Source organism: Sapajus apella, unplaced genomic scaffold (genome assembly GCF_009761245.1).
Source record: "Sapajus apella isolate SASKATOON/1434 unplaced genomic scaffold, GSC_monkey_1.0 scaffold126, whole genome shotgun sequence".
Classification (NCBI taxonomy): Eukaryota; Metazoa; Chordata; class Mammalia; order Primates; family Cebidae; genus Sapajus; species Sapajus apella.
In genome coordinates this window covers 2,200,574-2,225,367 of record NW_022437066.1, presented here as the reverse complement: position 1 = coordinate 2,225,367, position 24,794 = coordinate 2,200,574, and the positions used below count along the sequence as shown (strand labels likewise).

General features: G+C 44.0%; 1 protein-coding gene across 6 annotated transcripts in view; it reads right to left on the bottom strand.

Annotated features, from left to right (window-relative positions):
* CAMSAP1 (calmodulin regulated spectrin associated protein 1) overlaps positions 1-24,794 on the bottom strand; it is an 88,458-nt gene that overhangs the window by 33,550 nt on the left and 30,114 nt on the right. For 2 of the 6 annotated variants that reach the window (XM_032261917.1, XM_032261921.1), the window contains exons 4-6: positions 14,255-14,335; positions 11,593-11,652; positions 10,270-10,411 (exon numbers count right to left, since the gene is read on the bottom strand). In XM_032261917.1, coding sequence (XP_032117808.1) covers positions 10,270-10,411; positions 11,593-11,652; positions 14,255-14,335 — 283 coding nt within the window. Of the gene's footprint in view, positions 1-10,269; positions 10,412-11,592; positions 11,653-13,132; positions 13,166-14,254; positions 14,336-24,794 lie in introns of all 6 variants that reach the window. The other 4 variants (XM_032261918.1, XM_032261919.1, XM_032261920.1 and 1 more) reach the window with 4 other exon arrangements.

Genomic DNA, 24,794 nt, shown 5'->3' with positions numbered 1-24,794 from the left:
ACGAACAGCAACCATCACCCTTCAGCTTCCAGCAGAGCCCGCTGCATTTGGCAAGTCAACGTGGAGCCAAGTCTCTCTGGCCCATCGGAAACCCTCTGCACAAGATTGTTTCCATGTGTGTGAAGGGTAGAGGGGAGGAAAATGAATAAAATGTAAAGCATCAGGCTCATCCACACCCACTCAGTAATAACACAGGAATGTGACTCATCACAAAGGCCAAGTGACAATGCAGCGCCCAAGTCTCCTTCCATGAAGAGCCGGGAGACTGGTGGCTAGGAGCACCTGCAGCAGGGCAACCTTCCATTTCACATGACTTTGCGGACCCTCAACAGAGTAGGCGCCAGGATGGGCAACAAGTCACAGACCAAAGAGCATGTCCCTGCCAAGTCTGGGCACCCTGGTGTGGAGTGGGGCAGTCCTCAGACACGAGCCCTGAGAGAAGTGACTTTATTCTGCCTGTAAATATATACATAGTGAAACAAAGTAATTTCAGAAATAACTTTTTACATAAATTTTATTTCTACGGAAAAACCCATTTTCAAGGGTTTAGAAGTACGTACAAACTGGACCCACAGCATCCAGAGTTGTTAATGAATTCTGTCCTCTCAGTTGCCTCAGCAGCATTCATTCGCAAAAGAAACCTGTTAAAGCTGAGGAACTGCGCACATTTATGCTGCTAAAGATGTTAACTTCTGTACAGTTCTAGCTATGAAATATTAATGTCTTCTGGGTTTCAGATCTTGTTTTCTTTTAGAAATAAAACAGCCCAAGTCAACTCCGTCTCCAGACGGAATCCTCTCCACTCTTCCCATTTTACTCACTGTCTGCATCCACGAGCAACACAGTGTTGTCTTAGCCTTGCGAAACTTACATTAATGAGATCAAGCGATGCCTTATTTTAGCAGCCAGTTTTCCCCCGCCAAAACTCAGTATGATGTTTCCAAACAGATGTATGTTGATATGGAGAGATTTCCATCACTCATCTTGACCATTATGTGGTTTCTCACAATTATGACAAATGCTCCCGTCACAAAGTTTGCGCGTGCTCTCTCTCTACACGTGCACAGGCGGTGTTGCCCAGGCACCCTCCAAGAGGGGACCTGCTGGGCCACGAGCTACGCGCACCGTCCCACATCACCTCCAGAGCTTGTTCCTTCCCACCTGCAGCTGAGCATTATGACCTGTCCCTGTCTGCCAGGTGGAGGGGTGTGAACACCTCCTTCTGAAAGAGCCCGCCTCTGATGACTGATGTGGTTTCACTTTTTTCGTGGTTACTGGCCATGAAGGGTCCTCTCCTGTGGAAGACCCTGTTCAGGTCTGCCTTGGGCTGTGCATCTTTTTCTAACTGATTCTAGAATTCTTTCTGTATTGTGGTTACAAAAGGACTGAATGACAGTCCTTCATCAGGTCATGTATGCTGCAAATATTTTCAATGGCTAGTTTATCATTTCATTTTGTTTACGATGTGCTTTTGTCACAGAAAAGTTTTACATTTTAATATGGTTACATTTAACCATCTTTTCTATTTTTTGTGCTTTTTATAATTTTGGCAATCCATCTCTACACAAATATAAAAATATTTTACTACATATTCTCCTCAAAATTCTTCATTGCTTTTCAGGTCCACATCTTTACTCCGAGGCAGGGGTGTTTCTGGCTCAGGTGGGGTGGCGTTTGACAGCACTTTCCCAGAGAGATGTCAATGCCGCCATGTTCTTGATCTGCCAGTGCGGCTCCCCATTGGGCAGTGAGGCCACCTCTAAGGCGCCAGGTTCCCTGCAAAGCACCTCTTTTCTTGGTTCTACATGTGGTTCATTCATCTGGTCCATATGACTGTCCCTGAACCAAAACCACACTATTTTTGGTCATGCAAAGTTAAGTAAGACTTGGTATTTGTAGGGCACATACCCCACACCTTCTTATTTTTCAAAACTACTCAGCTAAAATCTGGGGCAATTTAAGCAAAATAATGAAAGTAATGAATTATGACCTATTAAACAAAACAAGATCCATGAGACCATCCGGATATAAACAAACACACGAATAAAGAAGTGGGGCAAATGCTGGCAAGACGGGAAGATGCACTGAGGCTGGAAGCCCTCATGGGTGGAGACACCCGTAGGTGAAAGTCTCATGAGAAACATGGTATTCACAGTCCAAAGCCTCTCCCTACAAAATACTAATGCATTCTAAAGCAAAAACAGCAAGCTTAGAAGTGGAGAAGGCTAGCACATGCCACCTGCACCAAGGGCGAGGCTGGAGTCACCAACACTGAGATGTCCCAGTACCATGACCGAGGTGACACGCTTGGAGGACACACCACAAGGAAACTCCAGACAAACCCACCAAGGGCCACTACTCGTGACCTTACTCGTCAAAAACGTCAAGGGTCAGGAGAGGTAAAGGGCTGGGAAACGATTCCAGATGAAAGGAAACTACAAGGGGACGCTGGGCCAGGCAGGTGCTCCTGGGTAGCTGAGTGAGGATGGACCAGGCTGGGGATCTGTGTGCCGATGTCAGCTTTCCCAACTTTTGCTGTGTTATTCTCAAATGGTTGAGAGACAGAGAATAACACAATCCAGGAGAATTTCTGCATTGCCTTGTCAATAACTAAAGACAAAAGTATTTACTGGACTGGCAACAAAATTCAGAACAATCTGGAGAAATCACAACTTTGGGCATTACTGACTGGGCATCTAAGAACACTGTTTAAGTCTTCTCCCAAGAGAAATAGAAAAGCGTATGGTTTTTCCTCGCCTCTTTTCTGCTGTACTTACTCCCAGGTGCCTCCCAGTTCTCACATGACATGAGGATGCTCACAGGGAGTGGGCACTGCAGCGCACGGCAGGGGCACGGGCAGCCCTGGCTATGGCTCCTGCTTCCTTCCTCCTGCCAGGCTCAGAGAACCTGCTCCATCAAGACACAAAGGCGCCACTGCTCCTGGGCCTTCACTGGGAACTGCACCTGCCACAGGTGGGGTCAACAGCCTCAAGGTCCAATCAAGTCCCTATGAGGCCCAGAGCCACCATCAGAGGCAGACAGTGACTGTCCACAAGTAATTCTCTGCCCCTACTGAGATGATCATAGACAATCTGTTCAAGCTGTGCTTTCTAATACTTTACATACAATTTTCAATCTACATTTAACTTGGAAAGCCAGTCTAGAATCTTCCTCTCATAGTCTACTCAGTGTCAGAAAATAATTCCCTTTTCCGGGCCACTCCATCCTTTCCTATTCTCTGGGACACTTAACATAACACAGGAGCTGACAATTCCTTGAGAGTCTGGTGAAATGCCCCAGACAGAAGTCAGTCCCTGTGGGTGTGGTCTGCTGACTCCTGAGTCAGTTTCCCTTGTAGTTACGGGTCTACTTAGATTGCCCGCCTCTTTAGGCTTCGAAGAAGACTGCCCATTTTAACATTTCAAACACATATGGCACACAAATATTCCTGGTATTTTTATTTTAGTAGCTGCCATACCTGCATTCTTAATCAATCTTTTCAGATTATCTATTTTATTAATTTTTTAAAAGAATTAAGCTTTTCGGCCAGGTACAGTGGCTCACGCCTGTAATCCTAGCACTTTGGGAGGCCAAGGCAGGTGGATCACAAGGTCAGGAGATCGAGATCATCCTGGCCAACATGGTGAAACGCCGTCTCTACTAAAATAAAAATTAGCCAGGCTTGGTGGCATGCTGTAGTCCCAGCTACTCAGAAGGCTGGGTTTCGACATGTTGGCCAAGCTGGTCCCAAACTCCTGACTTCATGTGATCCACCCACCTCGGCCTCCCAAAATGCTGGGATACAGGCGTGAGCTACCATGCACAGCCAGGTTTTTCTTTTCTATCACATTATCAAGCTATAAATTTTCCAAACTTTTATGCTCTGTTTCCCTTATAAAACTGAATGCCTTTAACAGCACCCAAGTCACCTCTTAAATGCTTTGCTGCTTAGAAATTTCTTCTGCCAGATACCCTAAATCATCTCTCTGAAATTTAAAGACCCACAAATCTCTAGGGCAGGGGCAAAATGCCACCAGTCTCTTTGCTTGCTAAAACATAACAAGAGTCACCTTTGCTTCAGTTTCCAACAAGTTTCTCGCCTCCATCTGAGACCACCTCAGGCTATCTCATATCGCTATCAGCATTTTGGGCAAAGCCATTCAAAAGTCTCTATAAGTTCCAAACTTTCCCACATTTTTCTGTCTTCTTCTGAGTTCCACACAACTGTTCCAACCTCTGCCTGTTACCCAGTTCCAAAGTCTCTTCCATATTTCCCGGTATCTTTTCAGCAACTCTCCACTCCACCAGTACCAATGTACCATATTTTTCTGTTTTCACGCTGTATAAAGTCATAACCAAGACTGGGAAATTTGCAAGAGAAAAGAGGTTGATTGGACTTACAGTTCCACATGGGTGGGGAGGCCTCGCCATCATGGGGGAAGATGAAAGGCACGTCTCACATGGCAGCAGCAAGAGAGAGAATGAGCACCAAGCGAAACAGGTTTCCCTTCACCAAGCCATCCGATCTCATGAGACATACTTACTACCATGACAGCAGTATGGGGGAAATTGCTCCGGTGATTCAATTTTCTCCCCTGGGTCCCTCCCACAACACATGGGAATTATGGGAGTATAGTTCAAGAAGAGATTTAGGTGGGGACACGGAGCCAAACCACATCACTGCTCATTCTACTCCTTCTGCCTGTGGCCTCGGTAAGAGAACACACAGCCCCATCCCCTACCCTATCGCTGAGAGGCTACAGCCAACTGTCACAGCAGATGACCACAGTGCAGGTGGTCCTCTGCATGCCTCCCCGGCTTCTCTCCTGAGAGGCCACACCGCAGGATGTGTGATTAAGCCCAGACTGAGTCTTTGTACACTGTAACTATGTAACCATCGTCCACAGCTGGGCTACACAGTAAACACTCCTTGCACAACTCTTTCTTTTTCCTGGATTTTATACTTGGCTCAGTTTTTCACGCATGTTATTTCCTGGACTTAATACTTGGCTCACTACTTCATGCATGCCTCTGAGCCGGGCAGGCCAAATGTCCCCTCCTGGTCTATGCCTTTGTCCCAAGTTCCTGGCCCATTCGTGGAAAGGCTGGCACTGTGCATTTCAGCCTGAGCCTCCCTCCCCCTCCTCTTCAGGATGGTGTGCGCATGCTCCCCTGCACTGGGAAGGCCCGTCCCAGTCATCTTCCTTCCAGGACTGTGGCTGAGGAATCTGGTGTCATCGGGGCTGCCTGTCTGGTGTGTGACCACACTTCTGGGGATCTTCTCTTTCCCAGGTGTTCCGGAGCTCATCACAGTATGCTTTGCCATGGACCTTCTTCAGGAACCCTACTGGCCACCCATTCCTACTTGCCACTCACGTCCTTGGGACATTTTCCTATATTTTGTGTTGACTAAGTTCTTCTCTCCTATTTTCTGTTGTCTTTCTTCTTAGGCTGATCCTGGTTTTTCTACCTTTTCTCCTATATTTCCCATCTCTTGGCCTTTCTGGTTCTACTTTCTGGCACATTTCTTCAACTCTGTCTTCCAGCACTTCAGTGTATCTCCCATCTTAGCAAAAAAACCTTTCCTTCCCAAGAACTGGTTTTTGTCAGCTCTTCAGAATTTGCTAGACAAATTCTAAACAAGCTGTAGCACTCCAAGAGCTGATCTGAGCCTGATGATTCTGTACATACTTAGGTGCCACTATCTTGCAGGCAGCGTTTCCCGGAGCCCTGTTGTTGGTTCACCTCTAACATTTTCTCCTGCTCACCTGCACCATCTGTTGATTTAGGTTCTCATTCAGGTCAGTGGCGTTCCTCATACGTCAGGAATCTTTGGTTGCCGTTCCTAGTAAAGAGTGAGCCACTGTAGATCTTTTTCCTGAGGCCAATTTCTGCAGAGAAGAATCATTCCCTGTGTTGCATGTGGGACAGATTGGCATCATGGAGTGAAGCAAGAGAGATGGAGACTTCTGGGGCAGGATGCACAGGGAAGAGAACCCGCCTCACCTTTGGGTATGAAGAATTTTACACGAAAGCCTTGATTTCAGTGTCACCTCATCCCTGCCTACACCTGGAGTCTAAGGCTAGAGCCTAGCTGGCTCAGTTTCCCTCAGAGTGTTCCCCATGTACTGAGGACATGAGGTGAAAGGCATCAGAAGCAAGGCAAACCTGCGCTCTCACCGCTGGAGACCAACTTTCAAGGAATCCACCCCCGCCCCCAGGCACCAATGTCCAGCAGCAACCTTGGTGCTCCATTCTGCCATCCAGGGTCCCACAGGATGAGCCTGTTTGCTTCCCCAGCTTGATACCCACCCGTCCTCCACTTTGCTCTTTTTTTTATTACTTCTCCATTAGTGGATTTGTTCAGAGTCCAGATATATCCTAGCTTCATCCAAAACGGCATCTGCAATTCAGTTCCTTATTCTCCTTGTTTGGGAGTGTCTTCTGACTAACAGAAATGGACAGAAAATTGCCCTTCATTTCTCCTTCCTTCAACTTTCTTTGGGTTTACTTCTATGTTCTTTTTCTAATAACAAATACCTACTCAACACCAACCGGTCCCAGACACTATTTCAGATAACTGGGATGCATCAGTATCCCTGCCCCTGCTGAACTCACACTAGCAAGTCCCACTACTCTTTCCCCTATGATTCATGAAATATTTAAATATCTGCTCTGGCTTCCAGGCATTTAATCTTTAAGATTTTAGAGGAATTGTGCATTTGTCAGCGTTCTCCAGATAGACAGAACCAGTAGGACATATGAGAGGGAATTTAATGAGAGAAATTTGCTCAGATGATCACAAAGACAGAGAAATCCCACGACAGGCCGTCTGCAAGCTGGAGAATCAGAGAAGGTGGCAGCATGGCTCAAGGTCTGAAAGCCTCAGAGTCAGCAAAGCTGATGGAGCAGCCCCCAGGCCAAGGCCAAAGGCCTAAAAACCCCCAGGAGGCCATGGTGCAAGTCCCAGAGTTTAACAGCCAAAAAACCTGGAGTCTGATGTCCAAGGACAGGAGGAGAGAAAGTGCCCCACTCAGGAAGGGAGGGAGAGGAGAAAGGGAGAATCCCCCTCTTCTGTCCACGCTGAGGGCAGGTCTTCCTTTCTCAAGCCACTGACGCACACCCAACTCCCCTGGAAACACCCTCACAGACACACCCAGAAACAATGCTTCACCAGTCACCTAGGCATCTCACAATCCCATCAAACTCACACCTAAAATTAGCCATCATTAATTCACAGGCAGGGAAAGAGGCTGCATCTTCTAGCAGGTGAACTGTCACTTTACTGCACTGTGGAGAATGTACTGATTCTTTGGGATCTGTTGCGATTTCACCTGTGGCCTTCATCGACTACAGGTTTTATAAAAGCTTCTATGATTGTCTTTACTGTCTTTAAATGAGCACATTCCACAGGGGCTGGTGCACTGGATGAAGCCTGTTAATTCTGTGTTCAAGTCCTCTATGGCCTTACTAAATTATCTGCTTTATCAATCAGTTTCTGTTACGTAAGTCAGCAGTGTGGCTCTGTGCATTTCTCTGTAACTCAGCATTTTTTAAAATCCATTTTGATGTTCTGCTCTTAGGTACAATGAGCTTCAGTACAGTCACACCTTCCTGTAAGCTGTTCATATGATCATAATTGGTAACGACTCTCTATCCTTAGCAATTCACTCTGTCTTAGGATCCCCAACAGACATACAGGGCAGGCTACACACAATGAAGGAAAAGTCAAATTTATGAACCAGAAAGTAGACATCAGAAAGACCCAGGGCCAAGTGCAGTGGCTCACATATAATCCCAGCACTTTGGGAGGCCAAACAAGCAGATCACTTGAGCCCAGGAGTTCAAGACCAGCCCGGGCAACATGGCAAAACTCCATCTCCACATACATACACAAAAAAATTACAACAAGTGAGCCAGGCATGGTGGTACGTGCCTGTAGTCCCAGCTACTCGGGAGGCTGAGGTGGGATAATCAACTGAGCCTGAGAAGTCAAGGCTGCAGTAAGCCATGATCACACCACTGCACTCCAGCCTGGGTGACAGAGTGAGTAAGACCCTGTCTCAAAAAAAACCCAAAAAACATCCAGAACTCAGCAGGGAGAATATAAGAGATGAACACACAAAACAAGGTGCCATGGCTGGGTGCAATGGCTCACTCCTGTTATCCCAGCACTCTGGGAGGCCAAGGCGGGTGGATCACCTGAGGTCAGGAGTTCAAGACCAGCCTGGCCCACATGGTGAAACCCCATCTCTACTAAAAATACAAAAAACTTAGCCAGGTGTGGTGGCACACACTTGAAATCCCAGCTACTCGGGAGGCTGAGGTGGGAGAATCACTTGAACCTGGGAGGCGGAGGTTGCAGTGAGCTGAGATCATGCCGTTGCATTCCAGCTTGGGCAACAGAGCAAGACTCTGTTTCAAACAAACAAACAAACAAAAACAGTGCCAAGACAAGACCGTGGGGATGAAGAAAATCGCAGCATAGCTGAAGACCGCATCCCCTGCCTTCTTCAAGGTATCTAGTTCTCTTTTTATGTCCTTGATCATTTTAAACACCCTGTTATCTTTTACCCACGTCTTGCTGCCAAATCAGCTGCAGTGCCTGCTTTCCTTGCATGGTTTCTGATTTTTCAAGTTTGTCCTCCAGCAACGGCTCTTCTCCTCAGCGGGCAGCCAGCATGCTCTGGCTCATGGAAACATTCCTGCACAGCCAAGTTGCGCTTTAGCCCTGCCAGGCTCTGTGAGCTTCACTAGCCCTAGACTACTTGTTGCACTGACTTTCGACCGGCATTCTCCCACCGTACGGGTGACACACAACTCAACCTCCCTCCCACCCACAATGTACCCAACAGCTGCATTGCCTCCTTAAAGAGCTTCCCCTCCATAGCCCCAGACCCAAGGGCATCTGTCAAGCCTCCTCCGTTCGTTCCTGGGCAGTAGTTGGAGTTTCCTAGTCCTCTTTCCCAAAGGTGCCAGTCACAGCTGCTGACAGCACACAGGCCCAGGGCCAAATGAACATGGAAACTCAGGCCCAAAAGGCCCCAAGGCACCTACCTGTCCACTCATGGTTTTCACTCAATGACAGAAACTGTCTCCTGGTACCCGAGGCTCTCCCTTTCTTTTCTCTCCTTTTTTTTTTTTTTTTTTTTTTTTGAGATCGAGTCTTGCTCTGTTGCCCAGGTTGGAGTGCAGTGGTGTGATCTTGGCTCACTGCAATGTCTGTCTCCTGGGTTGAAGCAATTCTCGTCTCAGCCTCCTGAGTAGCTGGGGTTACAGGCACGTGCCCCCACACCTGGCTAATTTTTGTATTTTAAGTAGAGACAGGGTTTCGCCATGTTGGTCAGGCTGGTCTCAAACTCCTGACCTCGGGTGATGCACCTGACTCAGCCTTCCAAAATGCTAGGATTACAGACGTGAGTCATCCCACCTGGCCTCTTCCTTTAAGTGCAGCTATTTGTGAAACTATTTTGTCTACAAAAACCGTATTATCTAGCACTTTTATGCTCAGTAGGAATAAGATCAATGTCAGCTCAATCCACCCAGAGCCTGACACAAATGTTTCCCATGTGGGATATTAGTTTGGGGGTACCTCTTGGCCTTTTATCTGCCTACTTCAGAATGAAGGGTGCTTAGCAAAACCTAAACCAGAATTCATGCTCCCCCGCCCCTGTCCAGATACCCACTGTCATGCTGGTGACAGTCATTCACTTTCTCTTTCCTCATTGTTAGGTTGTGAACACCTGGAGGGAGATTCACTGTCATCGGAACATCCCCAGCACCAAGCATGTGGCAGCTGTTCATAAATGGTTCATAAACAGACTCAATTTTGCATTAATTTTCCCATCCTCGAACTGAGTTCTAGATGATTTAAATCAACTGAGGAAGGGTTTACAAAAGCTACCCATTCTGAAACATAGGTAAAGTCACAAAAACTTTCACACATGACCCAAATACTTTCAAGTACAATTTCTCTCTCCCTCTTTTCCCCCCCGGGCTCAAGTGATCCTCCCACCTTAGCCTCCCAAGTAGCTGGAACCACAGGTGCACACCACCACGCCCAGCTAATTTCAAAGTGCAGTTTCATCATCAGATAAAATGCAGGTTAAGTATGAGCACAACATCCCCCAATTTTTTCATCTACAAGCTAACATCCCAATTTATATTACGGATTCAGTGTTCTTTTTTTTTTTTTTATGTGGATCAATGTACACTATAATTTTCTTTTAAGCTTTTTGGGTCTGTTTAGGGGAAGCATTCTCCACTCACCATCCAGTTTCATCTGCTCTGGGCAATAATAGTGAATCACAGCTAAGAGAGCAGCACCATCACTGCCGTCTCTCATCAAATCCTCCAACAACGGGAAGTAGGGTGACTGCCTAGCAGAAAGGTGCTCTCGTCGATAGCGGACCTGTAGTTGATAAAAGGAAAACGGTCTCTGCATGTGATGTCTCTTCACTACCATATATGTTACAGGCACACTGTTAGATCAGGAATTAACATAATGCCTACTAGACAACATGGAGAACAATTGCAACCATCTAGAAAAAGTTAAAAACATATGGATTATGTACTTTGCCTGGAACATATATGTCAAGATCCAGGGAGCTGGGCTTCATGGCTACACTGGGTAACAGCAACTACTTGCTAGCAATACCAGGGCCAGTCTCCCCTAAACTGACCTGGAGGCCGAGGCTGCTGCTAGTGCAGGCACACACAGGAAAGGAGACAGAACACACACCTACGCTACCGAAAGCCGACGCACTAGACACTAGCGAGAAACAAGTTAAATGGTGATCATCCTGATGCTTGGAAGCCCCAAGTCACTGTGACTTTCCTAAGCAATATCATCACTTGCTTCAGCCATGATGAAAAATACAAAACAGCTTTAATATTTAGTTTGAGAAATTTCAGAAGCCAAGTTAGACAGAATTTCTCATAGCACGACCACCACATTCTGTTAACTGCAATGAAGCATCAGGAGACTAAACCCATGCAAGGTGCTCCAGAAGACAAGCATCTGCTCAAGGCTTCCATGCTTCTGCATTTAGAGGAAGCCACATGTGTGGTATTCTGCACTCCACCAAGCCCTCAGGTCTGTCCCCGTATCTGCGAGTCAGCTGACAAGAGCACGGACATACAGGCCGCCGAGGGCAGGACGGTCAGCCCCAGTCCCACTGCCAAACAGCCTGCAGTCCACTAGTGTTTTCTACATTAACACCCACAATACAGCTTTAAAATATGGCATTTCTTGCCAACCACATTTTCTCCACAGGAGGAAAATACATGATACAAAATAGAGGAAGAAAACCAGCAATCTACAAGAAAAATGACTGATTTCTGAGAGTCATGCAGCTGAATCAACTTGAGGAAAAATTGTCTAAAATCAAGAATTTCAAGTTGTTATGTCAGTAAGCACATCGTGTAGAATAATCAATACTGATGCTGAGCAAAAAACATTTGTAACACAGTCTCTTAAATTTAGCAATAAGGCTTATTTTATGTCAATGAAATATGTTTCGGCACACACTTTAACTTGTTTCTCGGAGCCCACGGCACACTCTACAAAACGTGACCCGCCTCATACTGTACCACGCGTGCAAACTCCACGGGTTCCAGCATGCAGTGCACCACAGCATGCGCCAGGCCAGGCTTCCACACAGACAGCAGACACGTGAGGGGTGGCCACAGGCATGCGGGAAAGCACATGGTTTCTTGATTAAAGATGGATGAGGTGGGCTTACAGGTAGGCGAAACACTCCTGAACTACAAGAGTCCAGGGAACTTGTATAGTTGCCTTGCAAATCAGGTGTTTTGAACCTCTAGGCCGTAAATTGTTGAGGTAAGACCTCTAAACCTGTCCGCCTTTACCAGGCCTTTCCACACTTCTCATCACTGGCCTATTTACTCAATACTGTGGTCAGACAATTAGGGTTATGAACTATCTAACAAAAAAACATTAAGAGACCCACCGCTCTTGGTAACATGTTTCTGTTTTTATAAAACTCTCATGTGAAACCTCACTTTCTGTAGGACAGCTGAAGTCTGGGAGCCCTTGACTAAATCACATAAGTGCTCATTTAATATTGAGCTCTTCAATCTTCAGGATTCAAAAAGTTAAAAGCTCTATATTGATTTAAAATGTTTTCTTCTTCTTTCTTATTAATATATTTCAAGAGAAGCAAAATGACCTGTGAGCTCCGCAGTGGCATCTACCACTGCTCAAACAAGCCCTGCCTCCCAGCTTACTCCCACTGCTATCGCCTCGAGGACAGACTTCAAAGGAAAATCGGGGCCCAAAAATGACACTGAAAGACGCAGGCAGGTAGTGGAGTATGCATAAAGCCCTCTGCAAATTCTGCGTCCAAAAGTTCCCGAGAAAGGCACCACTGGCGCCACACACTCTCTCCCGGAGCCAGCTAACAAACTGGCTCCACTTCCAGAATGGGCCACCATGTGGGGCACAACTAGGCCTGGAAAATGAAATACTGTTTCACCTTTCTATGTGAAAATTCACATTTCACTCCCGAAAGCCTGTGGCCAGGCTGATTTAACTTAGACCATTGCCTGGGAATAAGGAAATGCCCCTTCCCCTCTCCATGCAGGCCAAGGCAGCAGGAGTAGCTGCAACACCCAAGGAGAAGAGAGGAATCTGAAACGCTGGTGAGAGCCCCTCTCCACAGCCCTCCAGCCCCGGCCCACCAGGTGTATCATCCGCATACCTGGACCACTCAGCTGATGGCTCCTAACAGATGTCATGTTAAATACCACAGTCAGGCAAGGCAACATCAGAAAGTACAAAATATACATAGTAACTTGGGCGACTAGACCACTTTTCAGTCCCTCTGTATCCATCACAAGAGAACACCCTCTCTCATTATGTGCATGTTGATCACTTGAAGTAACTAGGAAACTGGGCGAGACGTAACTTAGAGTTCCAAAGTGCCACATTACAAGGCCCATTTGGCTCAGAATCAGGCCAACGCTTGTACTATATAAATAATCCCAAGGTGGACATTTAAACAAACAAAAAAAAAAAAACAGTTTTGGGTACGAGCAACTTTTAATGGAAGCAAGTGACTGCGACAGGATGGCTCTGTAGATGGCAGCTAGAGGCTCGAGGTTCACTTACAGGCACTAACTTCCAATACCACTTGGAGGGAGACTGCTCAGGAAGCGAGAAAAGGAAGGCAGGAGAGGAGCATCAGCAGAGCAGGTCCACGTGTGGACGAGGTAACACACACTTCCCCACGGCGTTTACACGGCAGAGGCGGGAGAGCCTCTGGTAAGCAAAGTCTTCCAAGTGTACGTGGCCATAGGCATGGTGTATTAGCAGACGATTAAAGTGGAAGATCACAAGTCACCTCCACAACACTATTCTTTGCAGTAGCAAAGAATACTTCGGAAACTTGGTATGGGCTGGGTACCAAAAGGCAAAAAGTCAGCTCTGACGCAGGAAGTCTAGTGCTTAGTCTGTACCCATGTGTTAAATGTGACCATCTGAGGAACAGGGAGGAAGCTTGATGCTTAAGATCCAGATGAGGGAGCCATGGCAGGTGACCTGACTCACCGCTCACCCAGCTAACAAATGCATGGCCAGGGGCCAGTGCCGCTGGAGGGAGAAGACAGAACAGGGAAAGGCGGCACACTGCCCTCCAATGGCAAGACCTTACAGATGGTTGGACCACATCTTGTGTGCACTGAACTGAGTGAATTCAGTCACGCATGTGCTTACAAAAGAGAAAATAATGTCAGAGGAAGAAAACGACTCATGGCTGGAAGGTGCAGCACGGCCATCATGCCACTTCAGTAGACGTGTAGGGTCCATCCACCAGAATCATGGCACAGGGACACAGATACACCACCAGCTACAGTGCACCTCATGGGCCATTTAAGGACTTTTCGAGGGCATCTTTAGCAATAGGCAATTTTCCCCTTGTTTGTTGACTTGTGGAAGCTAGCGCCCAGGTGGGACCTATGTCCCTCACTCCTGAGCTTCCCAATTCCCCCAAAATGCCCTCACCCACCATAAAGCTCAATACAAAACACCCCTTCCCAGGGAGAGATGGGGGACAGGCTGCCGTGGTCACCTCTCACTGAGGTGTGGAGAATCAGCCCACCAGGTGAATCCAAGAGACTAGCTGCTTCTTTGGTGAGTAAAAATAGAGAATAAGCAAACAGCAGGAACAGAATTCTTTAGAATTGGACCAACATTAACTTAGTGCATTCTGGAAGAATTAAATTTACCCTTTACCTTTTGATGAGCTGGACTTTCCAATAACTGTTGTTTTAATTTAACTTCTTTCTCTGTTATCTCTCTCATTTTAAGATTTACCTAAAGTAGAAGAGAAAGGCATTAAAAAGGTAATCACTGTCCTGCACAGGTCTCAGTATGTCCACAATTATCACCCAGAGACCTCCACTTCACCTGACTTGCCTCTGACTCCTAGACACAGGTATTGTTTAAGCCAGTTACACGGATTCCACATGATCCACAAGGTCCACCTGCCACCACCAGGAAAGCACCTGCCGCCACCCCTACGCCCACCCCAAAGCCAGTGCAGTGCCCCCCCCAACCCGCCACTGTGGGACAGAGTCACTACATCTTGGTAGTGGTGACTTACCAAACTACTGTTAAACAGATAAGCTTCTCCAACACCAACAGCAAATGCCACTTACAAAACAGTCTGGTTGAGACACCTCACTAAAGAGCCTAACTTGTGACAGAATAGGTCACAAAAAAATCCCTGACCATCCAAAATCATACCAAATAAAATTTAATTATAAAAGTTTAACTATACACTCCTTAAAAATACAACTTCTTAGAAATTTAAGTATTCTCTCCTATAATTATTAACTCAATATCAAAACTGCAATTATAAAATATCATGGAGAAAAATACACAGCAGTGCTTCAGGGGATATGGTAGAAGCCTTCAAACGAAAAGGCACGGAGCTGAATGCTTCGTCATCAAATGATACAGACAACAGAGTCCACCATGCGTATCAAATCAGAAGAATGAAAAAGTGTTTTTAAAACTAAAAAAACAGATGAAGCAAAAAATCAATATAGATAATGTCAAATTCAATCAGTGAGAAGGTAGAAAACAAGGATAACCCACAACCAACTTTTGTATGCATGATTAAGAGTCCTTTGCAAAGGACGAGTGTGGCAGCTCATACCTATAACCCCAACTACTCGGAAGGCTGAGGCATGAGGATCACTTGAGCCCAAAAACTGGAAGCCAGCCTGGGCAACACAGCAAGACCCTGTCTCTTAAAAAAAAAACTTCTTTGGAAAATCTAATCAAGAAGATGATTGATAATACAATATATAACATAAAACAAATAGTCATATTTTTGGAGAAAGTCAAAACCACTTAAAATGCACTGTGTAAAAACACATCCTTCTTAAATGTAAATTATTCTGAAATTTTTAATGAAACGAACATTTCAAAAAAATATATAATTACAAATTACCAAAAAAAAAAAATCAAGAAGACTAGACGTGGTAAACCAAACATCTGCTTGTCACTCTGATCCCTACAAAAATCACACGGAAAACACCATTTAAAAGCTGAAAATGCACATGACAAAGCAAGGGAAAGCTGCACAGAACAGAGCCAGCGCAGCTCCAGTGCTGGGGAAGAGATGCCAGGCAGGGTCTGCAAACACCCCAGGACACCTCCCAGCCTCAGAGCAGAGACAAGGCTGCAGGCAAGACAACGGCTCAAAGTCAGTGTCTAAAAAAGCTGGAGCAAGAACTGTCAGCCCAGTCCCACCTCACCCCACAGAGGCACCCAGCAGCACAACAGAATGGAGCTGTATTTCCATCTGAAAGAAAACTCTGTCAATCTAGAATTTTATATCCAGCCATATCTTTGGAAAATGAAAGCAAAATAATGTCTTTTTCAGAAAAGCAAAAGCTAAGAGACTTCAGTAGAACTGCCTGTAAAAAATGCTAAAAGAAGTTGTTTAGGCTGAAGGAAACGATACAGATGGAAAATAATTTTATCAAATCTCTGCTCTATAGTACAACTTCTTTTGTGTTCTGTGACCACAAGGTCAGCAGGCACAGAGCACCTCTCTTGTGGACCAAATGACAACAGTGACCTCGGGACATGTACCTGTGCAGCTAAGTTACAGGCTGAACCACTAACAAACCAGTTATTCACATTTGCAAACATATTAAGACATCATTTCAAAACCAAAGAAGTGTTGTATTTTTTTAAATGAATGTCTGTCACTTAAGGAAAACTACTTGTTTCCAGTAGTAAAATTTGAATTTCAGAAAAAATTTAAATTTTGGAAAACTTGTTTCTGCCACCAAAAGCTGGATAACTTCCTAATATGTAAAGGCTTTTCTGATGAGATTGGTAATATTAATGAATATAGGTTTTGATGCTGTATCATGAAATGTGGCAACATTTGGAAGATCAACATATCTCAGTGAAACAATTTTCCAAATGACCAAAGTATGAAGTTGCAAAACCCTCCGTGGGTAAAAGGTCCATGAAAGCTCACTGATCTAGTACCCAGAATCTATAAAAGAACAAAAAAAGACAATCCAATTTTTAAATGGGCAAAGGGTATGAATAAATATTCCTCCAAAGAAGATATACAGCCAGGCACAGTGGCTCACACCTGTAATCCCAGCACTTTGGGAGGCCGAAGCAGGTGGATCACTTGAGCTCAAGAGTTCGAGACCAGCCTGAGCAACATGATGAAGTCCCATCTCTACAAAAAAAATACAAAAATTAGCCAGGCATGGTGAAATGCCTGCAGTCCCAGCTACTCGGGTAGCTGAGGCAGGAGAATCACTTGAGCCCAGGAGGTCAAGGCTGCAGTGAGCCTGTTCGTACCACTGCACTCCAGCCTGGGTGACAGAGTAAGACCCTGTCCTATCACATAAAAAAAAAAAAAAAAAATATATATATATATATATATACACACACACACACACACACACACACACACACACACACTGACTAGTACACTTTAACAACGGTGAAGTTTATGGCAAACATTGATAGATTAAAATTTTCTTTAGAAGTTCAGCAGGATGCACTGGCTCACACTTGTAATCCCAGCACTTTGGGAGGCCAAGGCAGAAAGCTTGCCTAAGGCCAGGTGTTTGAGAAGAACAGCCTAGCCAACACAGCAAGACCCTATCTCTATCAAAAAAAAAAAAAAAAAAAAAAAAAAAGGTAAGTTATCTGAGGTCCACAGCAATTTTTAAGAGTACAAAGAAGTCCTGACACCAAAATGTGTGAAACTCTTGATGTATGCAAAGGAATTCAGAACAAAAATGAAAATTATGTGCATAAATATTAATGACTTATGTTCTCAATTTTTAAATACTTTATATATATATATATATATATTTTATTGCATTTTAGGTTTTGGGGTACATGTGAAGAACGTGCAAGATTGTTGCATAGGTACATATATGGCAATGCGGTTTGCTGCCTTCCTCCCCATCACCTGTATCTGGCATTTCTCCCCAATTTTTAAATACTTTAAATGATAAAGGAAAGCCAAATCGGCACAGCTGGGGTTGCAGTAAAACGAATGACAACAGTGACACAAAGGTCAGTGAGGAAAAGGTGTGTCTTCTGCTATTTGTGCATCACTCTGACTTGCAGGCAGCCTGTGATGGTCTGAAGATGCAGACAGTAACCCTAAAGCAAACCCCTACAAAATGCCGGAGGATAAAAGGGAGTACTAAAAAATATCCAAAATAAGCCTTAAAAGAGGGAAAAAAAAAAAGAAAGGAGATAAACAGAAACAAACTAGATGGTAAAACCAAGCCTTATGGATAATCACATTAAATGCAATTGGTCTAAATACTCCAACAATAAGGCAGAGATTGTCAGATGAATAAAAAAGCAAGAGCAACTATAGGGCGTCTACAAGAAACTCACTTTAAAGAGAAAGACCACAAGAGGTTAAAAGTGAAAGGAATGAAACAGATTCACCATGCAGCCACTATTCACAAGCACTCTTGAATAGCCATATCCACATTAAAGGAAGTAGACTTCTGGGGCAAGGATTATCACCAGTGATAAAAAGAGAAAGACATCTCATAATGACAGAAGGGTTAATTCATCAATTAATATCCAAAACTTAGATATGTGTAAATGTAACAGACTTTGAAAATACACAGAGCAAAAACTGACAGAACCAAAAGGTGGGTTACAAGCATACAGCTCAGGACTTCCACTCTCTTTTCAGCTCAACCTACTAATAGGACCAAAGACAGGAAAACATTGAAGGAAGGAGACACAAACACCACCAACAACCAATCTGAACCGACACTGAAAACACTCTACCTTCAAACAGCAGAATACATATTCTTTTTTTTTTTTTTTAAACAGAGTCTTGCTCTGTCACCTAGTCTGGAGTGCAGTGGTGCAATCTCGGCTCACTACAACCTCTGCCTCCCAGGTTCACGCAATTCTCTGCCTCAGCCTCCCAGATAGCTGGGATTACAAGTGCCCCCTACCACGCCTGGCTAATATTTTTTGTATTTTTAGTAGAGACAGGGTTTCGCCATTTTGGCCAGGCTGGTCTTGAACTTCTGACCTTGTGATCTACCCGCCTCAGCCTCCCAAAGTGCTGAGATTACAGGCATGAGCCACCACGCCCAGCCAGAATACATAATTCTTTTCAAATGTATATTAAACATTCTACAATGTAAGGTACATGGCAGACCCTAAGTCCCAATGAATTTAGAAGGATGACAATCACACAGAGTATGTTCCCTGGCAACAGAATTAAACCAGAAATCACAACACAAAAAGCTATCTAGAACCTCTCTTTAAGTATTTAGAAATTAAACATCTGACTTCTAGATAACAAAGTGATAAAACAAGAATCCACAGGGGAAACAAAATATTTTAAAGAGAATGATTAAAAACACGCCTATAAAAACATATAACGCACAGCTAAAGTGTTGCTTAGCAAGAAATCGACAGCTTTAAATGCCTGTCTTAAAAATGAAAAAAGGATTCAATTCCTAACTCCCCGCCTTAAAAAACTAGATAAGGAGAACAAAATAAATATGTAATAATAATAAAGGTAAAAGGAAATTAATTATTAGAGAAAATAAAAACTAAAAGCAGAATTTTTTAGAAGATTAATAAAGTTGATAAATCAGACTAATCAAAGGAAAGAAAAATAAAAGAAATTGCCAACATCAGGAAACAAACAGGACATTATCACTACAGATCACAGGTATATTAAAAGGAAAATAAAGAAATACAAACCTTATGCCAATAAATTCAATTTCTTAAAATTGAAAAATCCCTTGAAAGTCATAAATTACCAAAGGTGACACAATGCTAAATGGAAAATTTATTACTATATGTATACTAAAGAAATTAAATGCATAATTAAAATCTTCTCACTAAGAAAACTCCAGTCCCATACTGCTTTATCAGTGAATTTAATATTTAATTTCCTTTTACCTTATTAATATTTCCCAACTCACTTTTTGAGCCCAAAATTACCATGACACCAAAACAACAGAAATATATTATAAGAAAAAAAACTACAGACCAGTATCTGCCAAGAACACTGACACCAAAATCATCAACAATATATTAGCAAATCGAATCCATCAATAGATAAAACAAATAATAAACACAACCAACTTGTATTTGTGCTGGGAATGGAAGGGCTGGTTCAACCTTTGAAAATCAATTAACTTAATTCATTGTATCAACAGACTAAAAAGGAAAACCATATAATCATCTCAATAAATACAGAAAAAGCACCTAACAAAATTCACTATGTATTCATGAAAAAAATACCCTAAGCAAACTTAGAATAGAGGGGAACTCCTGGCCAGGTGTCAGAGGCTGAAGCAGGTGGATCCTTCGAGCTCAGGAGTTCAAGACCAGCCTGGGCAACACGGCAAAATCCCTCTACAAAAATTACAAAATTTTTTTTAAAAATTAGCTATGCACAGTGGTGTGTGCCTGTAGTCCTAGCTATTCAGGAGGCAGAGGCAGGAGGATTGCTTGAGCCCAGGAGGACTAAGCTACAGTGAGCTATGATGGTACCACTGTGCTCCAGCCTGGTCCACAGGGTGAGACCCTGTCTCAAAAAAAGGGGGGTGGGGCATGGGGCACAGAACTCCTAATAAAGGGCATCTATGAAAAACATTTACAACCAACATTCATCATTTCAATGGTTAAAACGGTAAATATTTATTCCCTCAGATTAACTATAAGCAAAAATGTCTTCACCAATTCTATTCAATATTCTATCAGAGGTCCTAAACAGTGCAATAATCAAAAAAAAAAATTATAAAGAGCATACATATTAAATACTAATAAATGACTTTATACACAGACAACATGATCTTCTATATAGAAAATCTTAAAGAATTTCCTCAATGCCACCAGAATAAATAAGTTTAGCAAGGTCACAAAATATAAAGTCAATATACAAATTATTAATTACATTTCTACAGACCAGTAACTGGAAAACAAAATTAGGAGAACATCATTTATAATACAATCCAACACACAAAAGATACAGAATAAGGTTAAACTATATACAAAACCTAGCCCTGAAAAACCATAAAACAGGGCTGCGAAAAGCTGTGACGCTGTTAAGTCTACACAAAATAAAGAGATATGGCACGTCTGTGGGCTGGAATATGCAATATTAATTCTCCCTAAAGTCATCTAGCTTCAATACATTCCCAATCAAAATCCCAGTAAGTGTTCTTATAGAAACTGACAAGCTGATTCTAAAATTCAGGGTAGGCATGCAAAGGACCCACAATAGCGAAAACATTTTTTTTTTTTTTTTTTTTTCCAAAATGGAGTTTCACTCTTGTCTCTCAGGCTGGAGTACAGTGGCATGATCTTGGCTCACTGCAACCTCCACTTCCCAGGTTCGTGATTCTCCTGTCTCAGCCTCCCAAGTAGCTGGGATCATAGGCATGCACCACCATGCCTATCTAATATTTTGTATTTTAAGTAGAGATGAGGTTTCACCATGTTGGGCAGGCAGGTCTCAAACACCTGACCTCAAGTGACCCACCTGCCTCGGCCTCCCAAAGTGCTGGAATTACAGGTATAAGCCATCACGCCCAGACGAAAACAATTATTTTTTAATACAAAGGATATGGCAGGAAGACTTAACATTGTCCAATTTCAAGTATTCCTATAAACCAGACAAAAAAATCAGTGGAGGCCGGGCGCAGTGGCCCAAGCCTGTAATCCCAGCACTTTGGGAGGCCGAGGCGGGTGGATCACGAGGTCAAGAGATCAAGACGACCCTGGCCAACACAGTGAAACCCCGTCTCTACTAAAATTACAAAAAATTAGCTGGGCATGGTGGCGCGTGCCTGTAGTCCCAGCTACTCAGGAGGCTGAGGCAGGAGAATTGCTCGAACCCAGGAGGCGGAGGTTGCAGTGAGCCGAGATCGCGCCATTGCACTCCAGCCTGGGTAACAAAAGCGAAACTCCGTCTCCAAAAAAAAAAAAAAAAATCAGTGGAACAGAACAGAATCCAGAAACAGACTCACATATACTGACTTTCAACAAAGCTGTCAAAGTAATTCAATCAGGAAAGGAAACGCTCTTCCATATATGGCTTCAGAACTGCTACCTATATGAAGAAAAAAATGAATCGCCACCCTTCCCTCACATCATTCATAAAAATGAACTCAAAGTGAGTCACAGAGGCAAATGTAACAGCTAAAATAATAAAACTTCCAGGAGAAACTCCTCACAACCTCGGAGTAGGTCAAGATTTCTTCCTAAGACACAAAAGGACAAACCATAAAAGGAAACAGTGATAAACTGGGCTACAAAGAAAACTTTAAAAGCCTTTGCTTTTTTTTTTTTTTTTTTTTTGAAACACAGTCTTGCTTTGTCACCCAGACTGAAGTGCAGTGGTGTGATCTCAGCTCACTGCAACCTCCACTTCCCAGGTTCAAGTGATTCTCCTGCCTCAGCCTCCTGAGTAGCTGGGATTACAGGTGCCTACCACCATGCCTGGCTGATTTTTGCATTTTTAGTAGAGATGGGGTTTCACCACTTTTGGCCAGGCTAGCCTTGAATTCCTGATCTCAGGCGATCTGCCCGCCCTTGGCCTCCCAAAGTGCTATGATTATAGGCATGAGCCACTGCACCCAGCCAAACTTTGCTTTTTGACAGACACTGCTAAGAAAACAAAGAGGTGCATGCCTGTAATCCCAGCACTTTGGGAGGCCGAGGCGGGTGGATCACGAGGTCAAGAGATCGAGACCATCCTGGTCAACGTGGTGAAACCCCGTCTCTACTAAAAACTACAAAAAATTAGCTGGGCATGGTGGTGCATGCCTGTAATCCCAGCTACTCAGGAGGCTGAGGCAGGAGAATTGCCTGAACCCAGGAGGCGGAGGTTGCGGTGAGCTGAGGTCGCGCCATTGCACTCCAGCCTGGGTAACAAGAGCGAAACTCCGTCTCAAAAAAAAAAAAAAAAAAGAAAACAAAGAGGTGGCCCACCTGGGAGAAGATCTTCACGATATACACATCTGACAAGGCACTTGATTCCCAAATCTATTTGTAAAAACTCTTTTAACTTGATAAGACAACACAATTAAAAACTGGGCAAAATATCTGAAAAAGCACCTCACAAAAGAATATAGACAGGCATCTTTACCCATGAGGAAAACACGCATTAAAACGATAATGAGAAACAGTTACACATCACTCAAATGGCTAAAGCAAAAAGACGAACTATAACAAGTGTTGACAAAAGTACAGAGCAACTGGAATTCTATCTTGCTAGTGGGAGTTCTAAATGGTACACTCACTGGAAAACATTTTGGCAGTTTATTCTGAAGACTGAGCTTACACAGACTTATATTAAGTTATATAAACTTATCACGTGACCCAGCGATTCTACTTCTACATTTTACAAGAAATTCTACTTCTACATTCTACTTTTACATTTTACAAGAAATAAAACTACGGCCAGGTGTGATAGCTCATGCTTGTAATCCCAGCACTTTGGGAAGCCGAGATGGGTGGATCATCCGAGGTTAGGAGTTCAAGACTACCCCTGGCCTATATGGTGAAATCCCTTCTCTACTAAAAATATAAAAATCTGCCAGGCATGGTGGCGGGTGTCTGTAATCTCAGCTACTCGGAAGGCTGAGGCAGGAGAATCGCTTGAACCCTGGAGGCAAAGGTTCCAGTGAATTGAGACCATACCATTACCCTCTCGGTGACACAGTGAGACTATGTCTAAAAAAAAAAAAAAAAAAAAAGAAAAGAAAAATATATCTGTACACAAATCTCCCTAGTAGCTTTATTCAAAACAGGCAAAAACTGAAAACAACCCAAGTGTCCATCAACAGATGGAGAGATAAACGAATTACGGTATATTCACACGATGGAACTCTACCAAGCACCAATAGAACTTCTGATAGATGCAATGCCATGGGTCAATCTCAAAAACATTTTGTTCACTGAAAGAAGCCAAACTGAGGAAGAGCACATACCACGCAACTTTACTTTTATCAAAACCTGGAAAAAAAAAAAAAAAAGGCAAAACTAATCCACAGTGAAGAAAGCCAGTGAGTGAAGATTAACTGTAAAGGATCATGAAAAAGCTTTCTTAGGAAAAAAAAATTCAAGGAAAAAGATCCACTGACTTCATATAAAATATATCTCAGTAAAAAAGTAAAAAACAGGCCAGGAGCAGTGGCTCACACCTGTAATCTCACCATTTTGGGGGGCCACGGCAGGAGAACTGCTTGAGCCCAGTAGTTCAAAACTAGTCTAGGGAATGTAGCAAGACCCCGTCTCTACAAATAAATTTCTTTTAATCAACCAGGCATGGTGGTGCATGCATGTAGTCCCAGCTACTCAGAAGGCTGGCGTGGAGAATCGCTTGAGCCTGGGAGGTCAGGCTGCAGTGAGCCTCGATGACACAACTGCATTCTAGTCTGGGTCACAGAACGAGACTCTGTCTCCAAAAGAAAAAGACAACAACAACTGGCTAAGCATCAATAAAAAACAAAAAGAGCCCCAGCAAGGTGGTTCATGTTTCTTCAGAGGACCCAGGAAGGAGGAGAACCTGAGTGAGATCATCCAGGTCACAGAGGACGTGGAACCCACATGCTGGCAGATTCTTCAGCCTGGAAGAGAGAAGACAGCTAGGCAACCCCTCTAGGCTGGGGAAAGCACTTCCATCTAGCTATGCAATCACCAAGGCAAGGTGGAGGAAGGCTCCTGCAGAAGTTGTCTCAGAAATGGTCTCGGAAATGCACAGCGCCAGCCTTTCCTCAGACCAGGAGGAGGCGGGTGAGTGGCCTAGAGCAGAAGTGAAGGGAGGAAAGTCCAGGAAGCAGACACGCAGGTGGCCGGGGCAGCAACCATACAGGCAGAGGCAGGCCAGAGTCCCAGCATGATGCCACAGAGGAGGAGGAACACAGAACGTGGCCATTCCCCTATACACCTGCTGCATGGGACGACACAGAGCCAAACCCAAGGAGGGAGGGACCCTGATGTGGGTGTGAAAAGCTGAAATCTGCCCTCAAATGCACCTGCACAGCAGGCATCTTGGAAACTTGGTACGTATGCCCAAAGGGAATTCAGACCTTATGTATCAAAGAATTGATGCCGGAGAAAAAAACTTACCCTTATGGAAATGATACCAAGAGCCCAAAGCTTATTAAGCATGCAGCAATTTCAGTTGGCAGAAAACTCACCTGTACAGCAAAAGCTTTGGGGCACAGCTCGAAGCCAGTGAAGCATCTGAAAACCCAAACTAGAGAGGGCCAAG